General features: G+C 41.6%; 1 protein-coding gene across 6 annotated transcripts in view; it reads left to right on the top strand.

Moving 5' to 3' along the window:
* Nucleotides 1-13226, top strand: part of LOC121962150 (nuclear factor 1 B-type-like) — a 69286-nt gene extending 56060 nt beyond the window's left edge. For 4 of the 6 annotated variants that reach the window (XM_042512348.1, XM_042512347.1, XM_042512346.1 and 1 more), the window contains exons 8-12: nucleotides 110-294; nucleotides 2572-2710; nucleotides 3115-3197; nucleotides 8269-8357; nucleotides 11909-13226. In XM_042512348.1, the coding sequence (XP_042368282.1) occupies nucleotides 110-294; nucleotides 2572-2710; nucleotides 3115-3197; nucleotides 8269-8357; nucleotides 11909-12041 (629 nt within the window). In that variant the 3' untranslated portion in view covers nucleotides 12042-13226. The remainder of the gene's footprint in view (nucleotides 1-109; nucleotides 295-2571; nucleotides 2711-3114; nucleotides 3198-8268; nucleotides 8358-11908) is intronic. The other 2 variants (XM_042512351.1, XM_042512349.1) reach the window with 1 other exon arrangement.
* The last annotated feature ends 3444 nt before the right edge of the window (nucleotides 13227-16670 follow it).

Genomic DNA, 16670 nt, shown 5'->3' with positions numbered 1-16670 from the left:
CAATACTTAATTTACCCTCTCAGATCAATGATGATCGCTTTATCTTAACTGCCTCACAAACACTCAATCTTTATCTTCCTTTCCACTCTTCTGTCTGTCTCTCTTGCAGTTATATCGACGAGGAGCCCCCCTCCACACTCACCCCTGCAGTTCTCGGCCTCAGCTATCTTGCCCCCGGCGCCATCGCCCTACTTCTCGCACACCACCATCCGCTACCCGCCCCACCTCAACCCAGCTGATCCCCTCAAGAGCTACGTGCCGTCATACGACCCGTCCAGCCCTCAGAGCAGCCAGGTCAGTCTCTTTTTTTCCCTTTTTGTCTTTGAAGAAGCCAGTTTGCAGGCCAGAAGTCAGACGCTGGTTTGGCAAGAGATACATGGCCTCAAGTAGTTCTTTTGTTATCTTGTTCGGCTCTGTTCCCATCTGACCTAAGAGAAATTACAGCATGCATTTGTCATTATTTCATTAATGCCTCATTGGTGCATTTGCAAGTCGAGAAACATCTTTCTTTTGTCTGAAACCTGCTCCTGGTCATTCATTATGTCATTAGAATGACATGTTTATAAAACAGCTTTTTCTCAGTGCAAATAGATAATATCATTTTAAGCACATAAGCTGACCACAGTTTGATAGTATTTGTCCTGGAGCCCTTAACGGACACATGTCTATTTATTTAGCACTGGGCTGTGTATGTGGGGGAAATAACATTGGTGAGAAACCTATAATTACAGTCGCCGTTGTTAAGAGTTAACTAATTAGCATAATTTATGGCAAATTAAATTATGGTTAAATTAAACAACTTTCCATTTTGCAAACAACCCCAGACTGAACTTTGCCGACCACTTCATGTGACAGAGAAGCATTTATTTTCTGTTTGATATAATGCTCATGGCAACTGTTTCAGTACATTATATTTGTGGTTGTGCTTAAAAAAAAAACAACTTGATGTCTCCATAAAAAAGTCAACCAACACTATTACGATTGCAGTCACACGTGACGCACAAAACTGTATCAAGACATTGCAGTAAATCAAATAGCTTAGGGCTTTTATACATTCTTGGTACACACTGCGGCCAGTGTGTTGGAGAGAGAGCAGGCGTCTCTATAGATGAGAGAGCTGTGTGATATTTATGTGAGTTTTATATCCCCGCTGTTCTCACTGTAAACAAAGGCCTCGTAGACGGCTCCATCTCCAGAGCAGGGAGCGGGTTAGAGGGATGGAGGGGGGTGGAGGGGGGCTGTTACTCTAGAGAAAAACCGCGGGGAATGATAAAGGTTGTAAATATTTGCCGTTGCCGGGGCCCGGCTCTTGTGCAGAATTAACTGGCCCTCTGCTGGGGTGCTGGAGAAAGGAGAGAGGAGGGGGTGGTGGCGAGCTAGTGAGGTGGGGTCCGGTAGGGAAGAGAGAAGACCAGTTGGGTGGAGGGAGGGAGGGGAGGCTCAGCAAATAACACAGCGCTTATAATCCCATGGACGAGTGCCAGAATGTTTTTATGCTTGCTTTAACGCAGATTATATTACACTCTAATTAAACATTCTATTCACATCGTAGGGAACCCTGTGGACACAATTCTTTTCCAAAAAGGCCTGTTTGAGTTTTGAACTTGGGGCGGCCCCGAAATGAACGCCCCAGACAGTCTCCAGCCGTCTGAAAGAGTAGCTCCCACTAGCTCCCTTTATTTCTTTCTCTATATATATAGTCTCTCTGCCTCGCTCTCTGTACTCACGCACATTCACACCATTGTAGCAGGTCACTCCGCAGCTCTCTCTTTTCATGCCCGAGTCCTCCTAAATTCCATTTATGAGCGCCATTAAAATCTTTGTTTAAAATCATGTAGGAAATCCATCGTCAGTGACTGAGGATCTATTGTTGCTCGTGCCCCCCAGGGTTTTAGTAATAACTGTGACAGCACAGCAACTGAAAGTACTAAAATCTTTTCTTCAGACAGAGCATTAAGTGTAAGAGTGAGCGCTCCGGTCACCTTTTGTTGTTGATTTTAAGTCTGCGAGCGCGATCATAGCAGTGAGGAGGAGTTAAACCTTCCCCTACAAGCGAGGATAGGACATTGAGTTTGTTTAGTGCTAACCATTGTGGAAAAGTGTAGTTTGTTACATGCTTGTATTGTTTTATTGAGATCTGCCCAACTGCACATTTACAAGCGAACAAGAGCTTGTAAACAGAAGTGACTGGACACCGTTTGCCTGTCTTCATGCAAAGTTTTAGATCTTGCTGGCAGACAAAACAAATACAATTCTTGCTTTTGGAGTACATTAAGCAAAGCAGGTGCTTTTTTCCTTCATGTTACCTCTTTAGTTTATCTCTTTTCAAACATAAGTTAAGGACAGATATTTCTTTTTGTCAATTTATGACTATCAAAATGTAAATTTTCACAACTGTTGGCATTGTGTCAAACACACCGAAATGAAAGCTGATAAACTCCAGAGATGAAAAAATCTCTCCATTAATGTTTGGCATGAACATACCTTAAATTTGGGCAAAATAAATAAAGCTCAGAAATAAATATGCTTGTGCTGAATCGTGTTTTGTTGTTGTCTGTGCCCCACCTGCAGCCTAACAGCAGTGGCCAGGTGGTAGGAAAGGTCCCAGGCCACTTCACCCCAGTTCTGGCTCCCTCCCCACACCACGGCGCTGTGCGACCCGTCTCACTCTCCATGCCAGACACCAAGCCCATCACCACATCCACAGAAGGTGAGTCCAGAACAGCCAACACAAATAACCACTACCCATCACGCAATGCAGCAGGGTGATTTGTAATCAAATTTTCAGCTGGTGTTGCGTTGCCTTTTAATTATATATAACTAAAATTAAAAAAATGATATGTTAAAACATCTTTTAAAATTATGAAAAACAAACAAAAATTTGTGAAAAAATATCCAATGCTTGAGCATAAATTGTCTAAATGATTAGAAGTGAGCCCAAAGTTGAACCTTGTGGGACTCCGCACATTCTTTTCATCATTGGTTGTTTGTAACATTGACAAATGACTGACGGTAAATAACTGTGTTCCAAGTGCAACAGCCATTTGTAAGTTCATCAAATCCTAATTATAATGCAAGCATGTATTTGTGTTTCTGTGATGGCATGTTACCCAGGCTATTCAGCCCCTGGCACCCCGACGGCTAACCGTTTTGTAGGCCTGAGCCCAAGAGATCCCGCCTTCCTCCACCAGCAACAGGTGAGATCCCCTCTTTCCCTCCAGCACTCAGCTCACCTGCTCCTCTTTTCCTTTCATTTTCTGTCCCCCATCTCCCCCCCTCACATCAGATGTGAAATCCCTGCCCTCTGCAAAAGCCTGTCGCACTCTGAATTTGATTTGCTGGGAGCATTAAACTGTCTTGTTAGATCAGAACATTTCTAGATCAGATCAGAGTACTCGTAGGCTGAGGTCAAGCATAGCATTTACTATTGGCATAACAGATAAGCAACATACCAAGTTTTTTGGATTGAACCTTAAAAAAGTTGTAGTAGGAGGTTAAAGTGATAATCACATCTCCTATGCTTTAGATACGATGCTGTCCTTTTTTGTTTTGCTGCTGTTAGTTTTAGTATTATTAACACCTCTGATGTTTTATTTTGAGGGACACTCAAAAGATTCTTAAATAACCCACAATTTAATATCCTCAGTAGCTCTATTGGCTGAATTTGGCTGAATTTGAGATTATAACCATTTTATATTGTTTTTTGTAAATACACTTTGTAAGTACAGTAGACTTACCTCATGCCAATAAGTTGAGTGTGTGTTAGAGTTTTAATCCTACAGTCTAGAATAAAAATGGGGATCTAGTTTTTCTTAAGAAATGTCCGGAAATTCACTGTCATTGTGTAGCCACCACTCAGAAGATGGATGGGACATGTGGGTGTCTTTGAGAGTGTAATGTGCTCTGCTCTATTTCCTTCACACATTACATTAGAAACACACACACACACGTACACACACATACCACATGTAATCAGTACACTCATTTATGTTACACAAGCTGAATATTTAGCGTTGGCGTCACGCGGTTGCCCCAGCAGCGCTCCTAGGGCAGATGTGGTCACCCGGTGTGTGTTTGTGTGTGTGTGTTTGTGTGCGTCTGTGAGGTTAGGAGTGTTGCGGTGTTGTCGGACGGGAGAGAGTGCTCTCCCCCACCCCGTCTTATTGAAAGCGCTGGTCTCAGGCCAAGGCTTTTCCAACCACAACTAATTGAATGCATCTGCACGCGGCTACATAATGATCGCTGGGTTTCTCCTCAGCTCGCTTTTTTTTATGTTTAGTAAAAATGACAAAGCTGGCCTCTGTTTCCTCTTTCTGTCTTTCTTTTTTCTCTCTCTGCCTTTCTTGCTCGCTATTTTTTCCCTAAAATCAGAGTAGGCAAAAAAAAAAATAATCGCTGAATGTTTGTCAGCAGTCATGGGATGCTTTTATTCCACTCAGGAGGAGGAGAGGGAGGATTCACTTGGCTGATGTCGCGCAGTTTGTCTTCCACATTTTTTCTTGTAGCCCTGCTACTTCTTTCAGGGAGGCACAAAGTGACTACACAAGACAGCAGCAGTCTGAGCGGAGCTGTGTGAGCTGCTGAATTGCATCCAAAGCTTTGCCCCCAGAGGCTATAAGGCCTTTTTTTGTTTTAGATTTGTAAATCAGCCAGATGTATAAATATCCTCCTAAGGAATACAGTATGATAATCTAATAAAAGAATATTGTTGTTTTTATTTGAGAATTTGTAATTATCCAAAATTGAATTATCCTAAAACAAACTTGTGTGCACTGACAAGACAAAATAAAAGTACATAAGGCCTTGTTAAGACATCAGCTCAGATATTTTTAGATATACTCAGTTTGGAAAGAGTGAATTTGAGATTCAGACAGTTACAACTTTCTGGAAGGTTCTTCCACCGTATATCCAGATGAATAAATGCTCTCATCAGCTTAAGCAGCTCTAAACACTCTCCTCATTGATTCATCATGCTTCTCCTTGTCACACTTGTTTTTGTTTTCTGTGGTATGATTTAACGGCCTGGGATCTGGCCTTTGCCGAGCGGGCCGACACTGAGCCAAGCCCCTCAGGACTGAGCACTTTCACCAAAATACTCTGTCATTGTCCTCATCTGGTGATGGGGATGTTTATTGTGTGGGATCTGTGAGGCTTACCGACACTTTGGAGTTGTTTAGCTGCAGCCGTTTCTCGCCAGGATTGGTAGGAAAGGAAAACACGTCACACGAATATGGCTGGAGAGTTAAAACATGGTCTGTCTGTTTGGTGGATAGAAGCGTGACTTGCACTGAATCCTCCTCTGCTGCTGTCAGAGCTACTTTTGATTTCTTTAAAAAGAGAGGAAAAGCATAAGCACATATAAGGTAGGGGTGGGAATCACCATAGGCCCTACGATACAATGTATCACGATCCATAAGTCACAATATTATTGCAATTTAAAATGTGCTAAGAATTGCAATAAAATATATTGCGATATATTACCTTTTTTAAACTGTTATTATTTTTGTTATTATGTAATTATGTCCAGAGAAAGGAAAACACAGCAATTGTAATATCTAATACATTTTTTAGTCTGTCCGTCCCACTTCAATCATTTTTATTCCAGCAATAGTGAGCTGAAAAAAAATGATTTTATTATTCTAGAAGGCTGCAAAAAGTTGTTGTACTGCTTTTGTAACATTAAAAATGTAGAAATTTTTAAAAACCATTACTTGGTTCCGCGTAACAATATGATATTTCTACACAAAAAATATTGCAATACTATGCTGTATCATTTTTTCCCCTCACCCCTTATATAAACATTATTCCTTGTCCTTTTCATCTAATAACTCAGTGGTAAAACTGAAATGTACTTTTCAGAGTAGTGCCTATTTTAAAATGTGGCTCTACTAAAATAGAAGTCCCTGGAAACACAAACACACACACACACACATACACAGTCGACTTCAAAAATGAAAAAAAAAAACAAAACAAAACAACACCACCACACACTCCCACACCTGCTCTACGATTCCCAGGCAGCGAATGTGTGAAAACCCTCCATTCATCTCTCGCCTTGGTTAACCCCTCGAGGGAATGCCACCATCTAGCATTCCTCAGGGAAAGATCCGTGATCAGATGTCATTTGGTATTATCTAAGGAAGGATCCTAATCCACAATCTGCCCGCATCTGTTTGCTAACGTTCCCGGCTCCGTCCTCCCCTTTTTTCCCCGTGTGCCCATGCCACTCTGATGTGCCGGTGCCAGCGGACAGATGGCGAGCCCCTCGAGGAGCGGTGGCACCGAGCGTCTGGCCCAGCCCGCACATTCTCCCCAAGCTTTTGTCAGGGCTGGAGAGTGCGGGAGCGGCGTGGGGGTTTAGTCTCCCAACCTTCCTTGAATACAAACACTAGATGGGAAAAGATGCATTGTTTCCTATTCACTTTTATTCAGCTGCGATTGATCAAGTAAAAGTAATGCAGTTCTTAAAAAAGTCTCAGCCCCCCTTAATTATTTTAGCAATGTTATAATGAACATATATATTTATTTCTTAGTAGTCTCTTTACTAAAATAGGGACATACAGGAAATATATTTCAGAATAAAACCACTTCAACAGGCTAAAGTTGCAAGTATTTTGTGTCACCTCCATTTCCACTTAGCATTTCTTGAACTCATTTGGGCAGAAAATATGAGATTTACAATACTAATCTTTTGGTGTGTTTACAAGTGGTCGACAGATTATTGGCTTGGATGATTATTGGGGCCGATATTTGGCATTTTGCTGACTGCCTGTGTCAGCATTTTATTTTAATGATTGCAAATAAAAATAATTAATTAAAAAGTGCAAAGAATTGTTCAGCATGGGAGGAACTTTTACTTTGTGAAACCTCAGGGAGCAGTTTTTATTCATCAATTTTTTTCACTTGACATTATAAAAAAAAGGCGCTGGGAACTTGCTATATATGTTTTAATGTAACATTTAATTCTAAATTTCAACAGAAATATTTTCATTTTTATTGTAAATGCTTATTGGTTCCAAATATGGTTTACTGGTCTCATTAAGTATTAATAATCATTATTGGTATATGTATATCCTCATCACAATTTTGCTAAAACAACTAATCTGTGGTGGACTAATGCTTTTTCACAGCGCTGTAGATTAAACTGTAACATAATGCAGTGTTATTACATCATGAAAAGGCTTTTGAGATTTACGCCTAAAATTCTGTTTCCTGACACTATTTTGCATTTGCTCCATAAAAGAAATCAAGGCATAAAACAAAAACAGCTCACTGTATTTAAGTACAGCTTAAGTAGGAAACCATCAGCGTCCTGATGGCTTCATCCAGGTGCTCAGAGGAGAAAGAACGCATTTCTTGACCGCTGCAAATGGCTTTGAATATTCAGCGTATATCTGATTAAATCCCTCTTAAGAGCCTCTGCGAAAAACGTCTGCCACTGCACGCAGAGTGCTAACAGTGCAGTTTTATCCCGATGCATTACTAAATGAATGTGTTGACCACAGGGCAAGGTTAGGTTGGTATTGGCAGAGATAGCTCTCAGCTGGATTGCCGACACGTGCGCTCGCATAATGCATGCAAAGGAGACACAGTTTGTGTGTGGCTTTTTTGTTGCAGTAATTTGTAATCTGTATGTAAGGTTGGCATGTCTTAAGAGGGGAGGAGAAAGAGGGGGTTTAGTGTGTGCATGTGCGTGTATGCGTGTGTGAGCGTGCTGTTTAACTTCATTGTAATTTTGACCCCTAATCAATAAAAACAGTTAGCTAATGAAAAAAAAGTCTGCATGCTTTGAGGGCATGCCTTCCTGAATCTGAAAGCGTACTCACAGGGAAGCAACGATTATCGACAGGGTGCATGCATCCAGTGGATTGCATGGCTTCATTGGCTAACCACCTTAAAAAAAGCAGATGAAGTACAAATATGATGCCACTCACATGTGACTAACTAACTCAGTTTTTTTACTTGCAGGTTAGCTCTCACCACTAACTGTGATTGCATGCTTTTTCTTTCTGTCTGTCTGTTTTATTCATAGCTTTGATTTGACTGTTATTCCTCCCCCAGCAGATATTAAACTCCATTCATTATTCTTTTATTTTTGCATTGTCAGTAACAGCTAGGACTCATATCGGAGTCATTTTGTACCCCTGCTGCTCCTGCCCTAGGCTCCTTCTGCATGCATTTTGTTGTATACAGTGTTGAGTTGTAGTTGTAATCTGAAGTGGAAGTTGTCTTGGCCCAGTGATCTGACTGCTAGGTTTCAATTGACAGCTGAGGAAGTGTGACTGGAGCGTGACTCAAAACGGCAGGCATTATGGCCCCAGTGCCACTGACGACACTTTGGGGATTACTTGGCAAAGGTAACCTTTTCATTCTTTCATGCCGTCTCTCTCTGTCTCTCTCGCACAACACAAACACACGCACACACACTTGCATTAATGACATCATACAATACAGGATATTCTTGATTTTCTTACATTTTAGGAGTTCACAAGTCACATATAAATTCATAAATCTTATTGATCTGATTGTTTATATATTCTGCCACAGAGGTTAACCTTTCTGGTCCCTCATCTGTTTTTTCACTCCACCTTTTTTCCACCTTTCCCAGTAATTTAGTGTTTACTTTGTTAGGTTTTTTATTTTTTTAATTTTTTGTTCTAAGCGTTTGATTTGTTTAAGCTATATTTTAGGGTCAGTTTCTCTAAGTCCAACAGTTTTCCTCAGAATAGAGCTTTTGTGAAAATTTGCACAACTTTATTTATTTCAAATTTGATCCAGGGTTTCGAAACATAGCTTTTCCCTCAGATTCGCACCCAATAAAAACAAAACATTTCACAACGCAAACCTCGATGAAGCTAATTAGAACGAATGGAAGTCAAACCATGTAGAATAAAAAAAGTCATTTCAGGTCAGCTTTTTCCAGCCACGTGAGGATGTTTTACTTTCCACATTTTAACAAGCTTAGCTTTGTTTGACTTTATTAGGGTCAGTTTCTCTGCTCTCGTTAACTTTAAGTTACAGAAAGCCCCCCCCCCCCCCCCGCCCCTTCGCCCTTCCTCTACATCTCCCCCCTTTGCCTCCATACTGTATCTCTCCCTCTCGGGGGGGAAAAACCTGAACCATTTCACCATGGCAGAGCGAGCACGCTGAGCTAAGCCTTTTCCTGTTACGTCTGCCTTTTCCCCTTTTCCATGCAAGTGTAGATCATCTGTGTGTGAGCGTGTATGTGTGTGTGTGTAGCTCATTTTGTGCCCGCTGAAGTTTTGCAAACACACATGCACACAGCCCCTTCAATAGGCCTCCTAATAGGCCAGTGGAGGTAGCCGAGAAAAATGTCCCCCGCAGCAACTCGGGGTCTCTTATTTTACTCACACACCGACTAACTCCTCCTCTTTTCTCCATGTGAGTGTACAGTAATGAGCACAGATAAAATAGATCCCAACTGAATTTAGTTAATTTTATTACAAAGATGAGGATGGTAATTCCATTCTACGTTTTTTTTTTCCCCTCCTCTTTGATGGATTATTCACGTAAAAGCGTTCAACATATAGATGGAATCAGTCGGATTTCTCTTTTATCTCGCTTGCCCTTTAAACGGAGCGCTCCGCAATGCCTCTTCAGTACTAGCCCCCAAATTAAAACGCTGCCAGACTCGCATGTTGCCATTGTGCAGGAAATGGGTCAGCAATCCATTAAGATGCCATTAGATAATCTAATTTAGGGAGCTAATCCTTAAACGAAGCACGCTGTATGCCCGGGCTGTGCTTGCAGGGAGTAGAATTAGTGAGGTTTGGGAGCTTGGACAGGGCAAGGGGAGGCCATCTTGAAGGTTATCTAAGGAAATGCGGCAGTGAAGGTCAGTTTTTTTTTTTTTTTTTTGGACAGAATTGCTCCGAAACAAAAAGCAACAACTTGTACGGAGATAAAAGTATCATTTTAAGGCAAATTTTGGCATTTCAAAGGGTCTAGACTGCAGCGAAAGGGTAGTGCTTGACAAATTGGAACAACACCACCCAGAATTCCTATAATGTGGCACCAAAAAACACATTTTCAACTCGACCTGTATGTGATGCATCATAACAAATTATTTTAAAAGTACAAGAAGCAAAAATATCAACCATTAATGAGTGACTTTTTTGGGACAGAGCCTTCACTTTCTGCTTTTTTAAGACAGTTTTTACTCAAATCTCAATCAGCAGTGATGGGAGGACTTCAGCCCCCCCACTTTGTGATTTATCCTGATAGCAGAGGAGTTCTTTACATAAAATCCTGCCCAGCGCAGCTTTAGGTTATGGGATGCAGATACAGACTGACAGGCATCGATTTTAACAAGATTAAAAACCGATCTGCGGGTTTAGTGCGCACAAAGGCCCCGCGAGTCCGCTTTTGTAGCTGTGTGGTCGTCCCTAATGTAAGCCATTACCTGAGAGGAGTCTCATAAGGAAAGAGAAAACAGAGAGATGGAAGGAGGAAGAAAGACAGAAAGAAAGAAACGGGCGGGGGGGAGAGAAAGCTGCGGTCCTTGGCCACTCTGTGCGCTCTTTGTTCAGCAAGGTAGGAAAAACTTAATCCCCCCTTTCCTGTCCGATGATTTTTGGCAGGGTGAAAGAGAGAAGGAGGGAGGGAAGAAAGCAGGAGAGAGAGGATAGCATGAGGACGGGCCGGACAGGCAGAAAAAAAACTGCTAGAGAGGATTAGCCTTGAGGGTTTTTTTTAACTCTTTGCACACTCAAACACATCACAAACACAATCTAAAAACTTCGTTTTTATTTTCAATATTTCTTCTCTTTCTTCTTTCCTTAACAAGGAGACGGACCCATTTATACCATGAGTGAGATAAATTTACACCTCCATTGTTTTCAGTAAAAGAGTGGTGACTGTTGATTCGTGCACAATGCAGACTGGCTGATCAGTGGCTCGTGAACGCAGACGCAAAGAATCTTGTCTTCTGCAAACCAGCATCTTCACACTTTCGCCTTGTCTTTTTTTTGTTTCTCCTTGCCATACGTCGTCTCTCGTCTCTGTGAACATTGTGAACATCTTTCTCTCAGCCTCAGTTATCCTCCTTTCCCACTCTTCTTCATCTGTCTTGACAGGTTTTACTCACTACCGTGGCGCACTTTAGCACGACGTGAAAAGTTACTTATTGGTGAATCGGGGAGAAAATGTGCGACACAGGTATTCTCAGACTTAGTGAGGGCGATGTGAGAGGTGGGAGGGTGTTAGATGAGTGCACACTAGGGGCCTGTGGGATAGAAGGGGACGGGAGGGTGTGTGTGTGTGAAGGGGGGGCTAATTATCTGACATCTACGTAGCGCAGCACCCCACGGGAACAACATGCTGTTTGTTCCCGCTCGCGTTTTCAGTTAGCACCGTTGCTCCCCAGGAACAATCACTGTGTTGTTTTGCCATTAGCGTGAGATGAATAGGGATGGGACAGCTTTGTGTAGGGACCCCCCCCACCCCCAGCCACCCACCACCACCATCACCATCACCACTTTTTACCCACACCCCCCCCCCCCCCCCCTCCTCTCTCTCCACCTCCACCACCAATCACACTCTCCCCCTTTTCTATACTGCTGTGAATGCAGAGAAGAAGCCTGCGTCACGGCCCTCTCACATGATGTCCTTCACTGGGAAACAAGTGGAATCACCTCGGCTTAGATTAATGAGCTGGTGCTGCCATATGTCGTTTTGTTTACCCCTCTCCGTCTGAACAAAACAGAAAATAAGACCATGAACCTTGATGACTGTCAGCAGAGCAGTGATGCTGGTTGTTAGCGAAGCAGTGTTCAGGATAATTGAAAGAAAGAATCTGATTTTGACAGCATGCTGCACAAACAAGTTAATGGCTTGTGACTAATCCCTCCCTCTCTCTGTCTGTCTTTTTTTTCTCCTGTCTCCACAGTCCTGGTACCTGGGCGAGCTTAGTTCCATTCCAAGTGTCGAACGGGACTCCGATTCTGCCAACAAATGTCCACCAGAACTACAGCATAAACATCATTGGTGAGCCCCTGGTCCCCGCTGAGACAGGGAACTGAACACACCAGAGGCAGGATGACCCCCAGGGTGGATGCGTGGGTGGGGGTGTTGGTGGTGCACAGCCAGCACTACAGGTGTCCGCAGCCATGGATGAAACCAGCAAAGCAGCACGAGCTGCACAATCGTCCCCCCAACTCCCAATCTCGCCCCCTTCACCACCCCCCAGCTCCCCTCCCTCCCCATGAAGGACACTGGCCGTGAAGTGAAGACGACGGTTCGGAGGAAAGAAAAAAGAAAACGCTTCAGGCCTGCTGTCTCCTCGCCCCGCCCAGCCCCACACATCCACCAGCCACCAGTCAGTTGTTGCGTTTGCAGAACTTTTCAATCCATTCAAATACTGTGATGTATAGATGCCTTAATGTTTTATTGCATGACACTCTAGTCTCTTAGCGGCAATTCCTACTATTTTTCCATGTTGGGGGAAGATGTAAATTCTTGATTTACACACACAAGTGAAGAGGTCTGCGCACCGACAACCTCTGCCTGGTGGATGGCTCAGAGACTCTAAGCTCTCCGATCAGACCTCTTGAAAAGAGGCTTTTCCCCACGTCAAACGACTCACTGTGTACACCATAGGAACAAAAAAAAAATTGTGAATTCAGAGTGTTTCTTCTTCCGTTTGATTTCAGTTTACTGTGATACGACTCTTTGTTCAGAAAATGTGTTGACTTTGTTTATTCTTTTACTGCTACTTACTTCAAGAATTAATACTTACGGTAAGAGTTGAGAACTCTTGATGCGGTTTTCAAAAAACACTAAATGTTTGGCTTGAGATTGGACCCCTCATTAAAGAATTTGCAACTCCTTTACAAAAGGATTTTTTTAAAAAAAAGGAAAAAGACGGAGAATAAGAAAATCTCGATAGAGGCAAGTGCAATTGAAGTTTTTGAAGGGAAGCTATCAGTCTGTCAGCCCTAAGACTCTAAAGGAAGGGGGATAAATATTAAATGGTTTTATGGGTAAAATGTTTAAGAAAACATTTGAATTTGATTTCAGTCACATATCCGTCTTCTCACATGAGAAAAAAACATCAAGCGTGAAAGGCAGTTGAAGGCAAGCACTGAGCTACCTGTGCAGCGCTGAGCAAAACCAGCACTTCTTTTGAGCCCTTCCCATCATTATGGGGAGTTTCTTTTTTATTTATTTTGGGGGAAAAAAAAAATAACCGAACACAAATAAAGAAATGCGACACACATAGTGTGTAAAAATGGCATTTCTTTTTTTTTTTTTTTTTTAATGTTCAAGAAAAGATCAAAAGCATATGCATTTGGCCATCAGCTTCTAAAGCTTATGTTTACAAAAAACTATATATGGAATGCAAAGTGTTAATCCATGGAAATGTACAATTCATGCAAATGTACAGTTGGCTTATGTGTAAAGCTACAGTTTGTGCAAGGTTAACTCTATAGTGGAAGAGGTTGAAAACTGAAATGACGAATCCAGGTGGTGGCAAATCCCTGAAATCTAGAATTGTGCACGGCATGTTCACAGCCATTGCCTCTCCAGTCCAGACGTATTTATACAAGGAAAATCTCTCCAGTACTCTTAATTTGCACGATGACATATAGTCCACATTACGTGCCTTGCCTTTGAATATAGAGACATCACTACACTTGTTTTTGCTGCATTTATCATTATAGAAAAAAATTAACATTTTTATGATAAGAATTGTTTTGTACTCTGAATGAAATTGTTGATTTTTAACTTCATGTACTACTCTATCTCACAGTTACATTGCATATCAAGGCTGTGTATAGTTGCCGTTTTAAAGTTTGTAATCAACCAGCATTTTTTTTTCAGTATTTTGGTGGTTTTTCTAATAACCTATCATCTTTTTGTTTTCCTTATTCTTCAATGCTCATTTTGTTCATCTTCCAATTACTATTGTGGAGGGTGGAATTCAGAATTATGAAAATTATGCAATACCAAGTTTTGCCTATGTAGGTAGTGCTTATAGATGCGTCAATTATTAGAGGCTAGTTTGGAGAATAGACAATATTGTAATGCATTTATTTTGTTGATATCGTTGTTTGTCGTTGTTGTTGTTGATGATGTTGTTGTTGTTGTGGGTGTTTTCCTTTTTTATTGACCAAAGTGGGGACTGCTTTCTATGCAGTGTATGACAAGGTCTTTTTTTTTCTTTCTTTAGCATATAGGCCTACCGAATGACGGTGAGACGTGTTCCAGTGTATTTTGAATTTGGGAGTTTTAGGGGGAGGGGTGGTATTTTTCTAGAAGTACTTATAAGGAAAAAAAATGCACCCTTGGTCTTTCTACGGCTGCAAAGTCACTGATTGGTCTACTGTGACTCTTACTTTCAACTTTCCACCTGGGGTGCTAGCATGTGACCTTGAAGGAGCTCATTTTTCACAGGAGAGACGGCTTGACTTGAGTATGACAATCATTTAAAGAAATCATTTTTGCGTTCCGTCATAGATCCCTTAAAGCTGCAACCGACGACGGATACCGTTGCACGCTCGTATAGAACACTACGCCGTACTATTGTAGACGTCACCGAATGCAATTCCCAAGTAGATGCCTTAAACACATCAGTGAAGTGGCCTGTGACCTGCGCAACAATCACACACCGACTAATGCTCGTGAGACCTGTCCAAATCAGTTCCAGACAGGCTCAAGCAAGCCTTTAGAAAGTATTTTATAAGTAGTAGATTTGTATAAATGTATATATGATATGCACATATGTCAATTCCCGAGATCCCCAGCAGAGAGCCCAGTAGAGTATGTTAAATATTGGAAGCATGGTGTTTTCTAACTTCGTGGCCCAGTAGAAGCTTAAATAGAATCCACTAGAAGAAAAATATAGCACTTAACTAGCACATAGGCAATCGTCTTCTCCCCCGTACAGTGTTTTGAACCTAGTCTTAAAATAAATCTCTCAGGCGTAATACAGGGCATTATTTATATCAATCATTATCTTACCATTTTTGATGTAAATTCTTACAGAGAGCAGCTGCTCTGACACCTTTTTTGCACTCTTTCCCTACAATCGTGAAAGAAATGTTCCCCTCACAGAGAGGCGGTATTACCAGGAGCTCTCTGCCTGTAGTAAGGAGAGGGCCAAGGAGCAGAAAACGTTTTTAAAACAATCCTCAAGTCAAGCTCAATCTCTCCATCTTCACCCAGATTTCTTATGCAGAAAAATTTCAACAAAAAGTCACCCCGTTCTATGTGCACTGTTCTGTCTTTTTTGTTGTTGTTTTATTCTTTTTTTTTCTTTTAATAGAAAAACTATAAGTGCTTTGCAGCCTTTGGCCATTGGAGACCCCACTGACGTGCATTGTCCCCAAGTGTGTTTGTAAGTGGGCGTGTGTTTGCCTGTGTGCGTGTGATAAAAAATGTGTCAGGGTCACTGTGCTGTTGGTGTTTATTTGAATAGGAGACTGTACATAAAGGTAAATATCCTGATTGCGTCGATAGCAGTAGTCTGTGGGGTTGAACTCTGCTTTGGCAGCTTGAGTGTTCGTGTGCATGCGCGCGTGTATGTGTGACTTTGTGAGCTGGATGTGTGATCGAGTGCCTCTGACACTACACAATGAGAGAAGATGAGGGTCTTTCTATTGAAAAAAAAAAGCCTGCCGTAGGACAGGAGTTTGTACACTGTAAACTTTCTCGAGAGTTTTCCTCTTAAAGCCCTTATTTGTAAATCTTCAAATCTGGGGAAAAATGAGTCAATTCCATTTTAGGAAAAAAAAAATTTGGCTATTTGTTTTGGAGGCTGGATTTGAGTTAGAACTCTCCAGGTTTCCCCAATTAATAAAGTGTTTTCATCAGTTGTATTCCTGTATGTGGAGTCAAAAAAATATTCTATAAAGATCCATAAATATTAAAAAAAAAAAACACAACAACAATGAAGGCTTTTTTATTCTTATTATTATTATTTCTGATCTTGGTTAGTGCATAGATATTTCCATTTGGGAAACACTTCATGAATATTTGAATTGTTGTTCTTTCATTAGTGTGGCCATAGCGAGTGTGATGTGATTTATCTCTTTTTTTTTTTTTTGCAAATGGGTGTGAATTCTTGTCCAACAAGATCTTGGTGTGAGTGTGTTTCTTGTAGCAGCTGGGAGGTGACTTCACTTAACCAGTAGAAAAAAGGCCCCAGATTGCACCTGACCTTAAGCGAGAAGCAGGGTAAAATCTGCAGCGTTGAGCTGTTGACTTCAACCGTATGCAGACGACGCTCTTATATATCTCTTTAAAGATCAGTAACAACATCCAGGCATCACTCATTTTGCACATTCCACATGCTGTCTATGCCTGATGTGATGTAGGAAAGGCTTCATTCACACTACAAGCAAACATTACATTAACTGCAGGTGCTTCAGAATTGGGTACTGTACCTTCCAGCTGATCAGAGCTCGTGTATTTGGGCATGTATTTCTATCGCTACGCAGGGTGTGAATGTAGCCTGTTGAAAAGCTCTTGAAACTATAAAATTTTAATCAGTGTTCCACCCATCAGAGAGAGCCGTATTCAAGGCAGATTTTGACACTCACGACAACCTTATTTTAGAAAGTATTATGTCATTGATCGCTGCGATCATCATGAAACAGGACAACTTTATGCAAGGAGGACCTGTGGCACTCATGCAATATGCGTGATTT

Source organism: Plectropomus leopardus, chromosome 23 (assembly GCF_008729295.1).
Source record: "Plectropomus leopardus isolate mb chromosome 23, YSFRI_Pleo_2.0, whole genome shotgun sequence".
Taxonomy (NCBI): domain Eukaryota; kingdom Metazoa; phylum Chordata; class Actinopteri; order Perciformes; family Serranidae; genus Plectropomus; species Plectropomus leopardus.
This window is presented reverse-complemented; position numbering and strand designations above follow the sequence as displayed.